This window comes from Lathyrus oleraceus, chromosome 5 (assembly GCF_024323335.1).
Source record: "Lathyrus oleraceus cultivar Zhongwan6 chromosome 5, CAAS_Psat_ZW6_1.0, whole genome shotgun sequence".
NCBI classification, from domain to species: Eukaryota; Viridiplantae; Streptophyta; class Magnoliopsida; order Fabales; family Fabaceae; genus Lathyrus; species Lathyrus oleraceus.
Window position 1 is genome coordinate 54,466,210 of NC_066583.1, and position 17,358 is coordinate 54,483,567.

At 34.6% G+C, this 17,358-nt stretch overlaps 1 protein-coding gene and 1 long non-coding RNA gene across 3 annotated transcripts; one reads left to right on the plus strand and one right to left on the minus strand.

The window, feature by feature from the left end:
• Positions 1-14,832: 14,832 nt before the first annotated feature.
• LOC127084048 (uncharacterized) lies at positions 14,833-15,584 on the minus strand. The gene is made up of 2 exons (XR_007788607.1): positions 15,151-15,584; positions 14,833-15,037 (listed from the first exon to the last, which is right to left on the minus strand). It is a non-coding gene; the product is annotated as an uncharacterized LOC127084048 (long non-coding RNA).
• On the plus strand, positions 14,940-15,746 carry LOC127084047 (early nodulin-93). 2 transcript variants are annotated; one of them, XM_051024420.1, is made up of 4 exons: positions 14,940-15,082; positions 15,182-15,243; positions 15,325-15,400; positions 15,486-15,746. In XM_051024420.1, the coding sequence occupies exons 1-4, from the start codon at positions 14,968-14,970 to the stop codon at positions 15,584-15,586; spliced, it is 354 nt and encodes a 117-aa protein (XP_050880377.1). In that variant the 5' UTR covers positions 14,940-14,967; the 3' UTR covers positions 15,587-15,746. The 2 variants fall into 2 exon arrangements, with proteins under 2 accessions (XP_050880377.1, XP_050880378.1); XM_051024421.1 differs by having other exon boundaries at positions 14,941-15,082; positions 15,185-15,243.
• The last annotated feature ends 1,612 nt before the right edge of the window (positions 15,747-17,358 follow it).

A 17,358-nucleotide genomic window follows, 5' to 3' on the forward strand; every position in this document is an offset into this window, starting at 1 on the left:
ACATAATTGATCAATTTATGATAAAAACGATGGATTAATGTTAATCAATGAGTAATTGATGTGTTTGTCATAATAGGATGTGCAATTCTTGTATTTTGAATGTCATAATGAGGGTTTGGATGAGGTATGAGAGATATGATATGAAGAAGACGAAGTACGTGTGAGAAAACTGAATTTTTTTCATTATGGGCTTGTGTCATTCGATTGACACCATAATGCAATCGATTACATGCTTGTTATTTTAGAAAAATCTACATATTTTAACTATGACAATTGATTAATACAAGGAAATAATCGAATGCATGCAAGCAAAAAGTGGAAAATTGAAAAAACAATAGTGGAATTCGATTGGTTACTTCTGCTTAGGGGTGGTAGGAACTGCTAAAAGCCAATGTGGTACCCTGTAAACGAAATAATTCCCGCCAAAATCTGCTCATAAAAACCTTGTTTGTGTCACTCACAATAGTCTTTGACATACCATGAAGTTTGTATACTTCAGCTAAAAACACAACAGCAATCATATATACGGAGAATGCTCTAGGTAGCGCTATGAAGTGAGCGTACTTGGATAAACAATCAACCACGACCCACAATATGGTCTTTCCTTGAACCGATGGTAAATGAGTTGTAAAATCAATGCTAATGTCTTTCCAAATCTGATCAGAATGGGTAACAGATTCAACATTTCGCCTTGTTTATGTGAATATGTCGTGTACTATTGACATGTGTAGCGGTAAATTCATGACCATTAAGCTATGGATAAACTTAACGTCAATAAAACTAGAGTCGCCACCGCGCTTTTATTGTTTCCAAAGGAAAAGAAAAAAGTACGAACAAAATCCAAAGATAAGAAGTTTTCAAATCAAAACTAATAAAATGTCAGAGATTTCAGGTAAGAGGTTGGTTACACAGAGGGAAGGTGTTAGCACCCAAAGTGTCCTAGGTACTCATAGGGAGCCCTTTTTTATGTATGTCTGTATGTATTTTGGTATAAAAGATATTTGAAACAAATAGAGTGTGAGGATGAGAAAAGAATTCATTAATTATATTTTTGTGTTTGACAAGACCTTCGGACTTGTGCCTACGTACCAACATAAAAATGAGGGATCAAAATCTCGTAGTTCGTGGTATCAATTTCAAAATGAGTGGATTATTTTTAGTCAAAATTTAAGTTTAAAAGAGGCACAAAGGACCTAAAAGTTTGAATGGGTGTTAGTTATTTTTGTCTTTTGAAATTTTAAGTCAATGTGATTAGATTTATTTACAAGTTTGATTTAAGAAAAGAGTTTAAAAATTCATTGGCGTAAGGCCAAAGTTTCTATTTTGAAATAAAGTCAAAGTTTTGAAATCACAAGAAAAAAATATTTTAAAAAGGGGGGAATGATTTTGAAATTTAAGAAATGGGAGGAGATGAAGAGACTAATCCTAAGCATAAAATTAAAAGTTAAGAGTTAAAAAGATCTGACCAATGGGATATAATCCAACAAACAAGAATGTCATATAGGAAACCCACTTTCCCTTTGGAATTTGAATCAAGCAATTAGCAATATCAGACATCATGAAGATCAAGGCATCAAATAAAGATGGCCACATCCAAGCAAGCAAATTCCATATCTAGAAGTCTTCTTTGTCTTCTCATGTATCAGATGACATACTCCTTGATTAACAGTCCACACTTTTTAGGGTTTTTGCTGTTTATTAAGTATTTTAAGGTCCTAAGACCACAAACACAAACAAAAATACACAAACAAATATATACAATCACAATATATGGCTCAAATGAGCAAAGTGAAAATGACTAAACATAAACAAATTAAATGCTATGTAAATGACAAATGAATGGTAAATGACTTGAAATTAAATTGCATAAAGTAAATGACTTGAAAGTAAAGCAATATTAATACAAGTTAGTCAAATGTTAGTGGATTAGATGTTAGTGATGTTTTGCTTTTCGATTGATTAAATCATTCTTTGGAGAACACTCAACCATCTATTCACAAGCATGGATCCTTGAACCAAGACATCTTCCAAAGGAAGGAAAAAGGGTCAAGTTTCCACACAATACCATGAAAGATGGGAGACTTACAATCCCACTTACTAAAATGCTATGCCTTTTAGGGTCAAATTTAGCTCTATGTTAAGCAATCGTGATTGGACTTATATAGAAGTCACAACTATCTGAGGTCGGACAATAAAAATTTAGGTGTTAATGCATGTTAGAGATTTGGTATAATGAACCAAACTCATAAAACATACCACACACTAAAAAGAAAATATCAAAGGATGGACCTATCTCATCCATACTTGTATTGGTTCATCTAACACAAAGTTATTGATGAACCAATTAGCCTTAGGATCTTGAGATTTCATTGGTCAATCAAAAGGGATGGGAAAGAATTGGATTGAAGATGAAGAGGGAGGGGAGATGAGAGAAACACAAATTGGTCATGGGAGGAATTTTATCAGATTAAAATCATTCATTCATTTTGGGAGATGAAATGTACATTTCATCAATCCCCTAAATCCAATGATTTTAACTTAACAAAAGTCAAGTCAACCTTGACCAAGGCCCAAACACATAGTCAATAAAAATGGCTCAAAATAATTTCTATACTATTAATCAATTAAAAATCAAATTAAAAATGCATTTAAATTTAGTTTGGTCAAAACCTAAAACCTCTTCAAAACACCAAATAAATAGCCAAGAGATTTATCCTAGGTCAAACAAGGTCAAATAACCTTATACAACAAATTTCATGATTTTTGAAAAGTCATAAGTATTTTTAAATAATTAAAAATATGCACAAAAACAATTAATTCATGAAAAATATCAAAATTAATCCCAAAAATAATTTTAATTCGGAAAATGAAAGAGGAAAATATTTAAAGATTTTTTGTGAAAGTCCCATACTTTTTGGATTAAAAATTAAATTAATATGAATTAATCAAAATAAAAGGATTAAATGAAAAATCAGAAATTAAAATAAAATTCAAAAAAACAAGGGTCATCAAATCTCCCTCATTAATTGAGGTGGCAGATCTGATGACCACACACGCGCGTTACACCATGCACCAAGTCAAATGCGTTGCAACAATGGTAATCAGAACCAAGGGATAAGATTAAAACATTTTAAATGGATCTGGTGGTTGAGAGGTGTGACAACACACCACCGGAGCTAGGGCTCCGATCTTCTTCTCTGGTGGACCTCACCGGACTGGTCCACCATCAACCATCACCAAAATGAAAAACAAGGACATGGATTTAAAGAAAAAATGCTCAGGAGCTCGAATCTGACCTCAATTTTCTCCAATTCAAAGTATATAAAAAGATATAGGGATTTGAATTTTGAGGATCATGAACTGAGTTGCTTCGATTTGACCTCAAAGCAACTTAATATTCTTGCCTACATTGGTAGGACTTCAGCCAACCAAAAATCACAAAGAATAATGAAGAATTGAGGGAGAATCGAAAAGATGAAAATTCTGGAAAATTACCTTCGAGTGAGCTTCAAACTTGTTTGATCTTGATTCCAATTGTGCTTGGCTTTGTTTCAGAAGCTTGTAAGAAGTGATTAAGATAAGAAAATGGCCTGGACTCTTGGAGTTTCAATCTCAAAATATAATGAGATTTGAAGCTCGATTTTCAAATGAAAACCTTCAAGATCATCCTTTAATGGTGAGGGTTTGGTTTGCAGGTTCAAAGCTTGGGCATGGGGTCCTTAATTTTGAGCAATGAGGGTCATAATTATAGGCCATGAGATTCATTTTCACACACTTCCAAAAATTGCCAATTTTAGCAATTCACATTGCATGCTTGCATGGGCGTGTGATGTAACACCCTTCTACCCAAACGACATATTTAAAGAATTTATCAGAGTACAACATGTAGAAGAGTTTACATTTCATTCAACTTAACACTCATCACTTTACAACATAAAAATATTTCATTTATTTTAATAAAACTTCGCAGCGGACAACAACACAATTAACGATTTATAAAAATGTTTCAACAAAACATATCAATAATTTAGTCTTCATACACAACTTAAATAATAATATAATCTCTATTGAATCCCATAACCCCGGTGTCACATGACCAGAGCATTGACTCGACTCTGTAGAATAACTCTACACTTATTCTTCACCTCAACAAAAGCTACTCCTCATTATCTGCACATTGCTCATCATAGATGAACATAAACACATGCAGAAGGGGTGAGAATTACATTATTAAACAATAATATAACGACAGAATATAATATGAATAATTTGCACATATGTCAACACGGATCATCACAATCATCATTATAATCAACAAACTCATGAATATCAACAAAACAACACATCAATTGCAATGCACACACCCATGCATGACTCAACACGACTCGGTATACCCATTTTGTGACCACTACAGGATCACTACTCCCAGATTCACCACCATAGAATCCGAGTTCCCCATAAGGAACCAAGCCTCTCAACAAGCCCGGAGTCAACAACATCATTGGAACTCAGTCCGTTCATCACTAGGCATCGGCCTTTCATGAATGCATGCACATCAAACATGCATCATAATCAACATAGCAACAACAACATCATATAGTCATGTTATCATCATCATTAATAGCATGACATACAACTCAACAAAACAACAACAACATTACAACGATATCACATCTGGGAGTTTAAAACGCGAAATCTGTCCGTCAAACTGATATGGCGAACGCCGTTAGGCTAATGGTGAACGCCATTTAGCGTTAAACGCTCTTATTCTGAAAACTGTCTGTCAAACTGATATGGCGAACGCCGTTAGGCTAATGGTGAACGCCATTTAGCGTTAAACGCTCTTATTCTGAAAACTGTCTGTCAAACTGATATGGCGAACGCCGTTAGGCTAATGGTGAACGCCATTTAGCGTTAAACGCTCTTATTCTGAAAACTGTCTGTCAAACTGATATGGCGAACGCCGTTAGGCTAATGGTGAACGCCATTTAGCGTTAAACGCTCTTATTCTGGAAAAAGGCCCAAATGGCGAGCGCCAAAGGCATAATGGCGAACGTCATTTGGCTGTTATGTGCATAAACAAGATTTTAAGCGCAGAAACAGTGGACGCGCGACTTCTAAGCCTACAACCCAATATCAACATTTAACAATCATACATACACCACATACTTCGATTACAATGTATATAACGCCACCATACTCACAGATCGGACAATTTCCCTCAAAAACCACAACTTTCCCAATCTCCCTAAATTCCCCAAATTTATCAACAACCCAATCCTATATCATGTAATTGCTCGCATATTATCGTTTAATAAGGTTCAGACCCCTTACCTCTTTGGATTGAAGGAAGCTCTGAGCAATCTTTGGTCTTTTCCTCTTCCTTCTCTTTCTCTTCAGCGCTTCTCCCTTTTCTGACTCTGAGGCAAAATACGTGAAAATGAAAACCTTCAGTTATCTCCTTTGGCCTCTTTTACCCAATTCCACTTTTACCCTTCCACTCTTCATATTCCAATTATATTATTTATTTAATTATTATTAAAATAAATAATATCTATAATAATAATAATAATAATAATAATCCAATAATTCAACTTTATTTAATTAAATTAATAAAATACTATTAACTCAATTAAATAATTCTCTTATTTTAATCGGGGTGTTACAACTCTCCCCCACTTTAGGAGTTTTCGTCCTCGAAAACATACCTCAAGCAAATAGAGCCGGATACGACTCCTTCATCTGATCTTCACGCTCCCAAGTCAAGCTCTCACCAGCTGGACCTCCCCAAACAACTTTCACTAGAGCAATTTTCTTACCTCTCAGGGTCTTCTCTTCTCGGTCATCTATCCGAATTGGCAACACCTCAACGGTCAAATTATCCCTCACCTGGATATCATCCAACTGAACAACATGCGACGGATCCGCAATATACTTTCTTAACTGAGATACATGAAACACGTCATGCAGATTAGAAAGCGACGGCGGTAAAGCTATCCGATACGCCACTTCCCCAACCCTCTTCAAAATCTGATACGGACCCACAAACCTCGGAGTAAGCTTTTTAGACTTTAAAGCTCTACCCACACCTGTCGTCGGAGTAACTCTCAAGAACACATGATCTCCCTCTTGGAACTCAAGTGCTTTTCTCCTCTTATCATGATAACTCTTCTGACGACTCTGAGAAATCTTCATCTTCTCCTGAATCATCTTAACCTTTTCAGTCGTCTGCTGCACAATCTCAGGTCCGAGTACAACACTCTCACCTGACTCATACCAACACAATGGAGTTCTACACCTCCTACCATACAATGCTTCATATGGAGCCATACCGATACTAGCATGAAAACTATTATTATAAGTAAACTCCACCAACGGCAAATAACTATCCCAAGAACCACTCTGCTCCAACACACAAGCTCTCAACAAATCCTCCAAGGATTGGATAGTTCTTTCAGTCTGACCGTCAGTCTGAGGATGATAAGCTGAACTCAACCTCAACTTAGTCCCCAACGCTTTCTGCAAACTTTCCCAAAATCTAGAAGTAAATCTGGGATCTCTATCAGACACAATACTGGATGGAATACCATGCAGCCTCACTATCTCCTCAATATACAACTCTGCCAACTTCTCTAAAGAGTGATTAATCTTCATCGGCAAGAAATGCGCCGACTTAGTCAATCGATCCACAATCACCCAAATAGAATCATTACCTTTCACCGTCCTCGGCAGTCCCGTCACAAAATCCATGGAAATGCTATCCCACTTCCATTCAGGAATCTTCAAAGGTTGCATCATACCTGTCGGTTTCTGATGTTCAATCTTTGACTTCTGACAAGTCAAACAGGCATACACAAACTTAGCAACATCTCTTTTCATACCCGCCCACCAAAACAACTTCTTCAAATCTTGATACATTTTAGTTGCACCTGGATGGATACTCAATCCACTCCTATGGCCCTCTTCAAGAATACTCTTTTTCAATTCAGACACCTCAGGAACACAAACTCTACCTTTAAATCGCAGGATGCCATTCCCATCAATCTCAAAATTACCACCATTACCCTGGTTAACCATAGTAATATGATCAACTAGAGCGACATCAACTTGCTGACCATTCCGAATATCTTCCAGAATTCCACTAGTCGACTTCAGCATACCCAACTTTACACTATCAGCGGAAACTTCACAACCCAAACTCATATCACGGAACTGTTCAATTAACTCAAGCTCCCGAACCATCATCATAGACATATGTAGAGACTTTCTACTCAGCGCATCTGCAACTACATTAGCCTTACCGGGATGATAACTCAATTCGAAGTCAAAATCCTTCAGTAATTCTAACCACCTTCTCTGCCTCATATTTAACTCTTTCTGATCAAACAGATACTTCAGACTCTTGTGATCACTGAACACTTCGAATCTGGAACCATACAGATAATGCCTCCACATTTTCAACACAAATACAACAGCTGCAAGCTCTAGATCATGCGTAGGATAATTCCTCTCATGAACTCTCAACTGTCTAGAAGCATAAGCTACAACTTTACCATTCTGCATCAAAACACCACCAAGACCCATCAAAGAAGCATCACAATAAACAACGAAGGACTCACCAGGATTAGGCAAGATCAACACTGGAGCACTGGTCAACCGCCTCTTCAACTCAACAAAACTCGCTTCACAAGCTGCATCCCACACATACACTTGACCCTTCTTAGTCAACTGCGTCAACGGCAATGCCAACTTAGAGAAGCCCTCAATAAATCTGCGATAATAACCAGCTAACCCCAGAAAACTGCGTATCTCAGTAGCAGACTTCGGAGTCTCCCACTGTAATACAGCATCAACTTTAGCAGGATCAACAGAAATCCCACCACTCGAAATCACATGGCCAAGGAAACTCACTTCCTTCAACCAGAACTCACATTTAGATAACTTTGCATATAATTTCTTTTCTCTTAACACCTGCAAAACAATTCTCAGATGTCCTGCATGCTCTTCTTCCGTCTTAGAATATATCAATATATCATCTATGAACACCACAACAAAATCATCAAGGTACGGATGGAATATACGATTCATATATTCCATAAACACACCTGGAGCATTAGACACACCGAACGGCATCACAGTGTATTCATAATGACCATACCTCGTACGGAAAGCAGTCTTCGCAATATCATCTGACTTCACTCGGATCTGATGATAACCCGATCGCAAATCAATCTTACTGAAAACATGAGCTCCAACCAACTGGTCCATCAAATCATCAATCCTCGGCAATGGATACCGATTCTTGATAGTCACCTTATTCAACTGCCGATAATCGACACACAACCTCATCGTACCTTCTTTCTTCTTCACTAACAATACTGGTGCACCCCAAGGAGAAACACTTGGACGCACAAACTTCTTCTCAAGCAATTCTTCAAGTTGCTTCTTCAGTTCAACTAATTCAGTTGCCGACATTCTATAAGGAGACATCGACACTGGACTCGTACCTGGTACTAAGTCAATGGCAAATTCGACTTCACGTTCTGGAGGTAAATCACTTACATCCTCCGGAAACACATCCTGAAATTCACAGACAACAGGCAAATCTACACTCACTACTTTCTTATCCGCTTGCAGAGACGCAAATAAAGCGAATATCTGAGCTTCATCTTTCACAAAATCCCCTATCTGCCTAGCAGATAGAAATCTTGCCTCATCATTCTCACCAACTTCAGAGAACCGCACCGTCTTCCTATAGCAGTCGATGAACACGCCATAGAATTCTAGCCAATTCATTCCCAGAATAATATCAATTTGGTGCAAGGGTAAGCACACCAAATCAACCACGAACTCTCTCTCGAAGATCGTCAGATGACAACCTCGACAAACAACAGAAGTCTTCACAGAACCATTAGCAGGAGTATCTATCACCATACTTCCGCCTAGGGACGACATAATCACACCAATCCTGGTCGCACACTCATACGAAATAAACGAATGAGTAGCACCAGTGTCATTTACACTAATCGACCAACAGGGAAAACATCACATTATGACTCGACTGGACTGACCATGCTCTGATACCACTAATGTAACACCCTTCTACCCAAACGACATATTTAAAGAATTTATCAGAGTACAACATGTAGAAGAGTTTACATTTCATTCAACTTAACACTCATCACTTTACAACATAAAAATATTTCATTTATTTTAATAAAACTTCGCAGCGGACAACAACACAATTAACGATTTATAAAAATGTTTCAACAAAACATATCAATAATTTAGTCTTCATACACAACTTAAATAATAATATAATCTCTATTGAATCCCATAACCCCGGTGTCACATGACCAGAGCATTGACTCGACTCTGTAGAATAACTCTACACTTATTCTTCACCTCAACAAAAGCTACTCCTCATTATCTGCACATTGCTCATCATAGATGAACATAAACACATGCAGAAGGGGTGAGAATTACATTATTAAACAATAATATAACGACAGAATATAATATGAATAATTTGCACATATGTCAACACGGATCATCACAATCATCATTATAATCAACAAACTCATGAATATCAACAAAACAACACATCAATTGCAATGCACACACCCATGCATGACTCAACACGACTCGGTATACCCATTTTGTGACCACTACAGGATCACTACTCCCAGATTCACCACCATAGAATCCGAGTTCCCCATAAGGAACCAAGCCTCTCAACAAGCCCGGAGTCAACAACATCATTGGAACTCAGTCCGTTCATCACTAGGCATCGGCCTTTCATGAATGCATGCACATCAAACATGCATCATAATCAACATAGCAACAACAACATCATATAGTCATGTTATCATCATCATTAATAGCATGACATACAACTCAACAAAACAACAACAACATTACAACGATATCACATCTGGGAGTTTAAAACGCGAAATCTGTCCGTCAAACTGATATGGCGAACGCCGTTAGGCTAATGGTGAACGCCATTTAGCGTTAAACGCTCTTATTCTGAAAACTGTCTGTCAAACTGATATGGCGAACGCCGTTAGGCTAATGGTGAACGCCATTTAGCGTTAAACGCTCTTATTCTGAAAACTGTCTGTCAAACTGATATGGCGAACGCCGTTAGGCTAATGGTGAACGCCATTTAGCGTTAAACGCTCTTATTCTGAAAACTGTCTGTCAAACTGATATGGCGAACGCCGTTAGGCTAATGGTGAACGCCATTTAGCGTTAAACGCTCTTATTCTGGAAAAAGGCCCAAATGGCGAGCGCCAAAGGCATAATGGCGAACGTCATTTGGCTGTTATGTGCATAAACAAGATTTTAAGCGCAGAAACAGTGGACGCGCGACTTCTAAGCCTACAACCCAATATCAACATTTAACAATCATACATACACCACATACTTCGATTACAATGTATATAACGCCACCATACTCACAGATCGGACAATTTCCCTCAAAAACCACAACTTTCCCAATCTCCCTAAATTCCCCAAATTTATCAACAACCCAATCCTATATCATGTAATTGCTCGCATATTATCGTTTAATAAGGTTCAGACCCCTTACCTCTTTGGATTGAAGGAAGCTCTGAGCAATCTTTGGTCTTTTCCTCTTCCTTCTCTTTCTCTTCAGCGCTTCTCCCTTTTCTGACTCTGAGGCAAAATACGTGAAAATGAAAACCTTCAGTTATCTCCTTTGGCCTCTTTTACCCAATTCCACTTTTACCCTTCCACTCTTCATATTCCAATTATATTATTTATTTAATTATTATTAAAATAAATAATATCTATAATAATAATAATAATAATAATAATCCAATAATTCAACTTTATTTAATTAAATTAATAAAATACTATTAACTCAATTAAATAATTCTCTTATTTTAATCGGGGTGTTACATGTGATATGCCCATCAAGTGATGTATTCAGGTCCAAAAATGAGTGAGAATCATGCTGAAATCATGTCATGCGGCCATGCATTTGTGTTTGAAATGTGGAAGTGAAAATTATCCAAATGATGTCTCATATTGCACCCATGCGCAAGTCCTTCATTCTTTAGACAAATGAGATGATCTTAGATTTTTTGGAAAGGTAAGATCAAGGGGAACAACTTTCATGTTGAGCATATTTTCATTTGAAGCTTGGATCATGGTGAAGTTTGAGGTGGAAGTTTGGGAAATCAAACATATTTGAAAATTTTCTAAGTACCAAGTCAAATGTTCATTTCTTCCACCTTGAATAACTTTTTCTATGGGCTTCAAATGAAAAAAGTTCCTTCATCAAAGTTGTAGATTTTTCAAACTTATTCAATTTGGTCATAAATGCAACCTCATTTGGATTTGGCATGAATGTGTTATGTATTTTAGAAGTTGAGGAAAATCACTTATTCAATGATAATGGCCCAAAATAACCTATAATGTTTCCTCTTGGCACATGAGCTTGCAGGTTGAATTTGAACTTCCTCCAAACATAAAAGTTGAATTAGAAATCTTGAGTTTGATCATGGAATTTGAATGACATTTATCTCATAAAAAGTGAGCAAGTTATGGTCTTGGGAAGCTGTCCTCCAATATAGGGTTTAGACAAAATGACCTATAATCTTTCACCATAAAAAATGACTTTCCAAGCAAAACTAGATCTTGAGCTCAAAATGAAAGTTGTTTGGAATGTCAGTTTGAGTAACTTTGCTCTCAGAATAGTTTTCATATGACAAAAATTGTAGGAGATAGGGTTTAGGGAACCCCAGTTTTGACCAGTTGACTTTCTCCGGTCAACCACCATGAACCATCTTGCTAGCTTGATATTCTATTGACTTTTGGGACTCATGGAGGATCATACATGCATAAGATGATGTAATATGAAGTATCCCTTGAAATATTTGACCAATTGATGAAGAAACTTGTTGAAGAAGTCACACAAGATACCCAGATGAATTAGGATTTCCAAGGAAAACAAGCTTCAAACTCATGATATGTGAAGATCATGGGGATCCATATATGATGCATAGAACCAATATGGATCATTTCTTGATTGAACTCCTTACATTGAGGGTCTCAAACCCTAGATGTGAGCTTGATATAGCATGGGTGAGCACACACACTACCTACAAAAGTAACAAACTATACATTGACATATTTTTGGTATTTTGGTTAGTAAATAATGAAAAACAAAGTATGACACAATAAAAAATGTGCTTGGTGATCTCTCTCAATGCAAACCAAATGAATGAGAGGTAAAGAGGATGCCAAGGTGTGATCCCAAAGCTAATGCATATGATGAGATAACATGAGGGATTTTAGGGTCAAAATTGGGGTCTTACAACATGTTGCATAGTTCTGGACATAACCATTGACATCTTTAATCATATGAGGCCAACCATAAATGGCTTCCAAACACGCCATACTCGTTTTGACCCCGGAATGACCCCCTACAGCAAAATCATGGGCCTTGTGTAGCAATTGAGAGCGTAAATTTTTTTTTGAACGAAATGAATAAATGACCCTTGAAATAAAGAAGACCATGTTGACTTGTAAACAGATTTGGTGTGCTACTGGGGCTACTCAACTTAGACATTAATTAAATCCCAATTAAAGTATTTGCAGCAAAAAAACCAATTGTGTCAATATCAATGGTTGACTTGTTGTTAGGATCATGAACACTGACACTGTAGGTTCTTGAATTCGGGACAACGCATCTGCCATTACATTACTGCGCCCCGGAGTATAAAGGATTTCATAATCAAAACCCCAAAACTTGGTGATCCATTTATGTTGCATCGACTTTTGAATTATTTGTAAGCACATGATCCTTAAACTCCATTGAATCTGTTAATCAATTGCATGCAGGCAAAAAGTGAAAATTTAAAAAGACAATGTGTATAAGGATTTGATGTCAATCCATTGATGACAATGTGTAAAAGGGTCTCCTAGGGAAAAATCATTGCCCCCCAATCAATGGTGGACAATTGAATCCATATTTCAAAGGAGGAGGTGAGTCAGTTATTGACTATGACTTCTCTATGTCCCACAAACGTCTTATCTCACGTTTCCCACAAATGGGCGATATGGAAGTTTGTCGGGGGCGAGGTGGTACCCTATTAAGGGCGACATATGATCGCCATCTCACTTGGGCAACCTATAATCATCGCCTTAAACAGATCCTTCACAAATATAACACTACAAATTTTCACGTTGGGTGACTTATCCTAGAGGAGGACGAGTTATCTAATGAAGGTTGATACATTTGATAAAGGGCGCGATCAACATGATAAACATGTGACTAAAGGTCTCCATGTCGCCTCTTAAGATCTCCTCACAAATATACTGATGCAAAACACATGGTTTTGGCCTAAGAAGAAGTAAGATGAAGTCTATGGAATATAAATTCAATAAAATGAAAAATATCGTAATAAAATATTTATTTATTATTTTATACAAAATAATTTTTTTTATTTAAAGATTTCTTAATTTTTTCTTCAAATTTGCTTCTCTAAAAATTCAATTTTCTTTTCTTCTTTTTTTAAACTATCTATCCATTAAAATAAACTACCATCAAATTTTATAATATATATATATTTTTTATAAATAAATTGTACTAGCAAAAGAGCATATTTGTAATTAACAAATGCTAAAAAAATTAAAACTACCTCATTTTACCACCTCATTCATTTTCCATTTTTTACTTTTAACTTTCTCACTCTTTTTTTCTTCTTCAAATTTCAAAATTTTCCCATATTTATTTTTCTCACACTTTCTCACTTTCATTTGAATTTTTTTCTCTCTATTTTCTTTTTTCTATTTTCTTTTTTAAATATAAATAACAAAATTTGAACCTCTTTTTAATTTTATGAAGAAGAACAAAGAAAAATATTGAACTTTTAAAATAGAAAATTTATCTAAAATAAAAATATAATTATTTTATAATTATTATATATATATATATATATATATATATATATATATATATATATATATATATATATATATATATATATATATATATATATATATATATATATATATATATATATATATATATATTATATATATATATATATATATATATATATATATATATATATATATATATATATATATATAAAATAATAATTATTATTCGTTTTATAATTAAGCAACTCATTTGAAATTGACATTTGTATTTAAATGCATTTTATACTATATCAAATTGGACAACACTCAATAACAATGTACAATAAATTTTTCATTTCATTGATCACTTTAAGGATAATATCTAATTTTATTTTAGATGCAAATATTTTATTTTCAAATGTGAATTTTTTTGTCCATCTCACATATCTCTTTTTTTTATATGATTATTTAATACAATTGGATTTATATGATGATGATTCATTTTGCAATTAAGTAATATATTATAAATTAACATATATATTTTAAAATATTTTATATTATATAAAATTAAATATCATTCAATAATGATGCACCCCATTAATTTTTTATTTTACAGGTCACTATCAAGATAATATTTATTTTATTTTAACAATAGTTACCTTTAATTGAGAGGTGAAATCTTTATGTTTAAATGTAAAAATTTTCTTTTTTCTCTAGGCTAGTATATTTAAATATATTTTATATCTTATTAAATAAATTTAAATAATAACTTTGTATGTTGTTTAAAAATGCTATTCAATGTCGGTAAGTTGTTTATGTCAATGGCGGTATCAAAACAGCACATGGTTTAGTGCAATATTTAAGTGTAAATGATTAGAATATAGTGGGAAAATTTTGAACTGGTTAGAGATACTCAAATACATGTGCATGCATCTCTGTAGACAAAGAATAATAATAATAATAAAAAAGAATAAAAGTGAAAGAAGACAATAATGAAAGAGACACTTTGTATGACTTTGTAACTAAAAAACCTAAGCCAAATATTTTCACTTTGAAACGTTGAAATTTCCAATGGGAATTCCTTCAGAACTAAGAGACATGTGGGTGGCCAATAAAAACAGAAGTTTGTTGATTGCTTCTCCTGCAGAAGAACAGAAGAGGTTAAGGACTAATCAATGTACATCTGGTAAATTATACTATTATTTCTCTGCAATGGATCTAATCTAACAAGAATGTTCATGAATGGAACTTTACTTTTATGAGTATATTCTGTGATATGCTGCAGAAGGTGTGCGCGCTGGATTCAAGGCAGCTGGTATAGGATGTGTGGCCAGTACTGTGCCTACAGTAAGTAGTAGTAAATTTCTTAGATCCTTCAGAATTTTGAAACTTATCTGTAATATTTTTCTGATGTTACAAAATTCACAGATGGTCGCAGTTCGTTTGATTCCATGGGCAAAGGCAAATCTAAACTATACTGCTCAGGCACTTATCATATCTGCTGGTATATATATTATGTGATCTCCGCTTTAAACTTGTGTTATCATTTTGATTACCAGTTTGATAAGATGATGGTTTTTTTGTTGCAGTATCATGTGCATCATTCTTTATTGTTGCTGACAAAACTATATTGGCGTGCGCAAGAAAACAGTCCCTTCTGCTAGAAAAGTCTCTCAAACAAGAAAGATGATGCTTCCGCACCTGTTTTTATATTGATAATCAATTTATAGTGTTGTTTTCTTTATATTTGGTTTCTCAAAAACTTTTCATTATTCTCTTCTCAGTGGGAGGTTTTATAGTTCCAATCTAATCAAACGCCTTATCAAAATCAACTTTGAACATTATAGTTTCAATTTTCTTTCTTTTTGCTTCCATTAACTTCTATGCATCTTATTTCATTTACCCTCCTTCCCTTATCCACTTCAACATGGATTTTTGATACAAAATGCTAAGATAAAATCTTTAAGAAATGAAAAATGAATGAACTCTTTAAACGAACATACCTGAAGTTTTATCAGCCAAACCATAATCCGAAACAGAAAAACCAGTGAGCTTGAGATTTGAAGCAACATGAAAAAATAAAGCATTTACTGGTGAATTCTTCAATCGAACAATCTTGAATGCTGCCTGTAGATGCATATTGGTTGGTGTGGCAAGAAACTGACTCAACCTACAAACCAAATCAGAAAGCAAGTTGTCACGTTCAAAATGCAAATTATATATGGGATCCATAGACGTAGAGACCAGTTTTGATGCCAACAGATTGGTATCTTGTGATAGATCCACGCAGTACTTTCGTTGGCATAAAGAAATGCCCTTGGAAGAACGATCTATCTCCAAACCGAGAAAAAACTTAAGATTTCCCATGTCTTTCATTTTGAACTTGTTGTCCAAAATGAGTTTCACACGTTGTATATCAGCTAATAAGTACCTGCGACAATTAAATCATCAACGTACACCAGAATAGCAGTGAAAGATTTATTAAAAATGAGAACTTTTCTCAATTTCGTCCTATCACTTTTATGATTTCGGTTTAAAAATTATTTTCTGACGTTTACACCTACCCTTCAATATAAGACGGATGCCTAAAAACACCTCGAGTTAAAAATTTATATTTTTAAAATAAAAAGGATGAACAAATATTAAGTATACCAAATATTAGTCCATATTCCTACACAATTGAATAAATATTACTATATTTAATTGTTTAAATAATTTATTATTATCATAAGTCAAAGGATACGAGACAAAATAAAACACAATTGAATAAATATTACTATACTTAATTGTTTAAATAATTTATTATCATCATAAGGCAAAGGATAGGAGACAAAATCAATTTTATTGCAATATGTAGTCTATAATGTATCATATTTCTCAAACTTATATTAATGCATTGCAAAACCGCACACTAAAATCAATTTTAGTTATTTATTTTCTCCCATTAATCTATCATCATGTTCGTGACTCTTAATAAAATATTCATAATAAAAATTTATTTAATCCCTAAATTTCTTGAGATATAAATTATAACCCTTAAGAAGACTATTAGTATATATTCTTTAATTCTCTATCGTAAATACAACACAATAATTTTTTATTTTTAAATATAATCTTAGTTTTTAAAAAAAGTAGCGGGTATTTATTTGAAAGAAATTCTAGTTGAAAACAAGACAAAATTATAATTTCTTGGGCAAATTTACCGAGATAACCCACTTTTTCGAAGAAATTCCCAAAATAATCCAGTTTTCAAAAAATTTCCCAATCTACCCCACTTTTAAGAGGAGGCGCCAATTGGATTGGCGACCCCTCTTAAAAATTACAAGGAGGCGCCAATTGGATTGGCTAGGGCACCTGCCCTAGCCAATCCAATTGGCGCCTATGCGTATTTTTTAAGAGGGGTCGCCAATCCAATTGGTGCCTCCCTTAAAAAAGCCTCAAATGAAAAAACTTCCAACATGA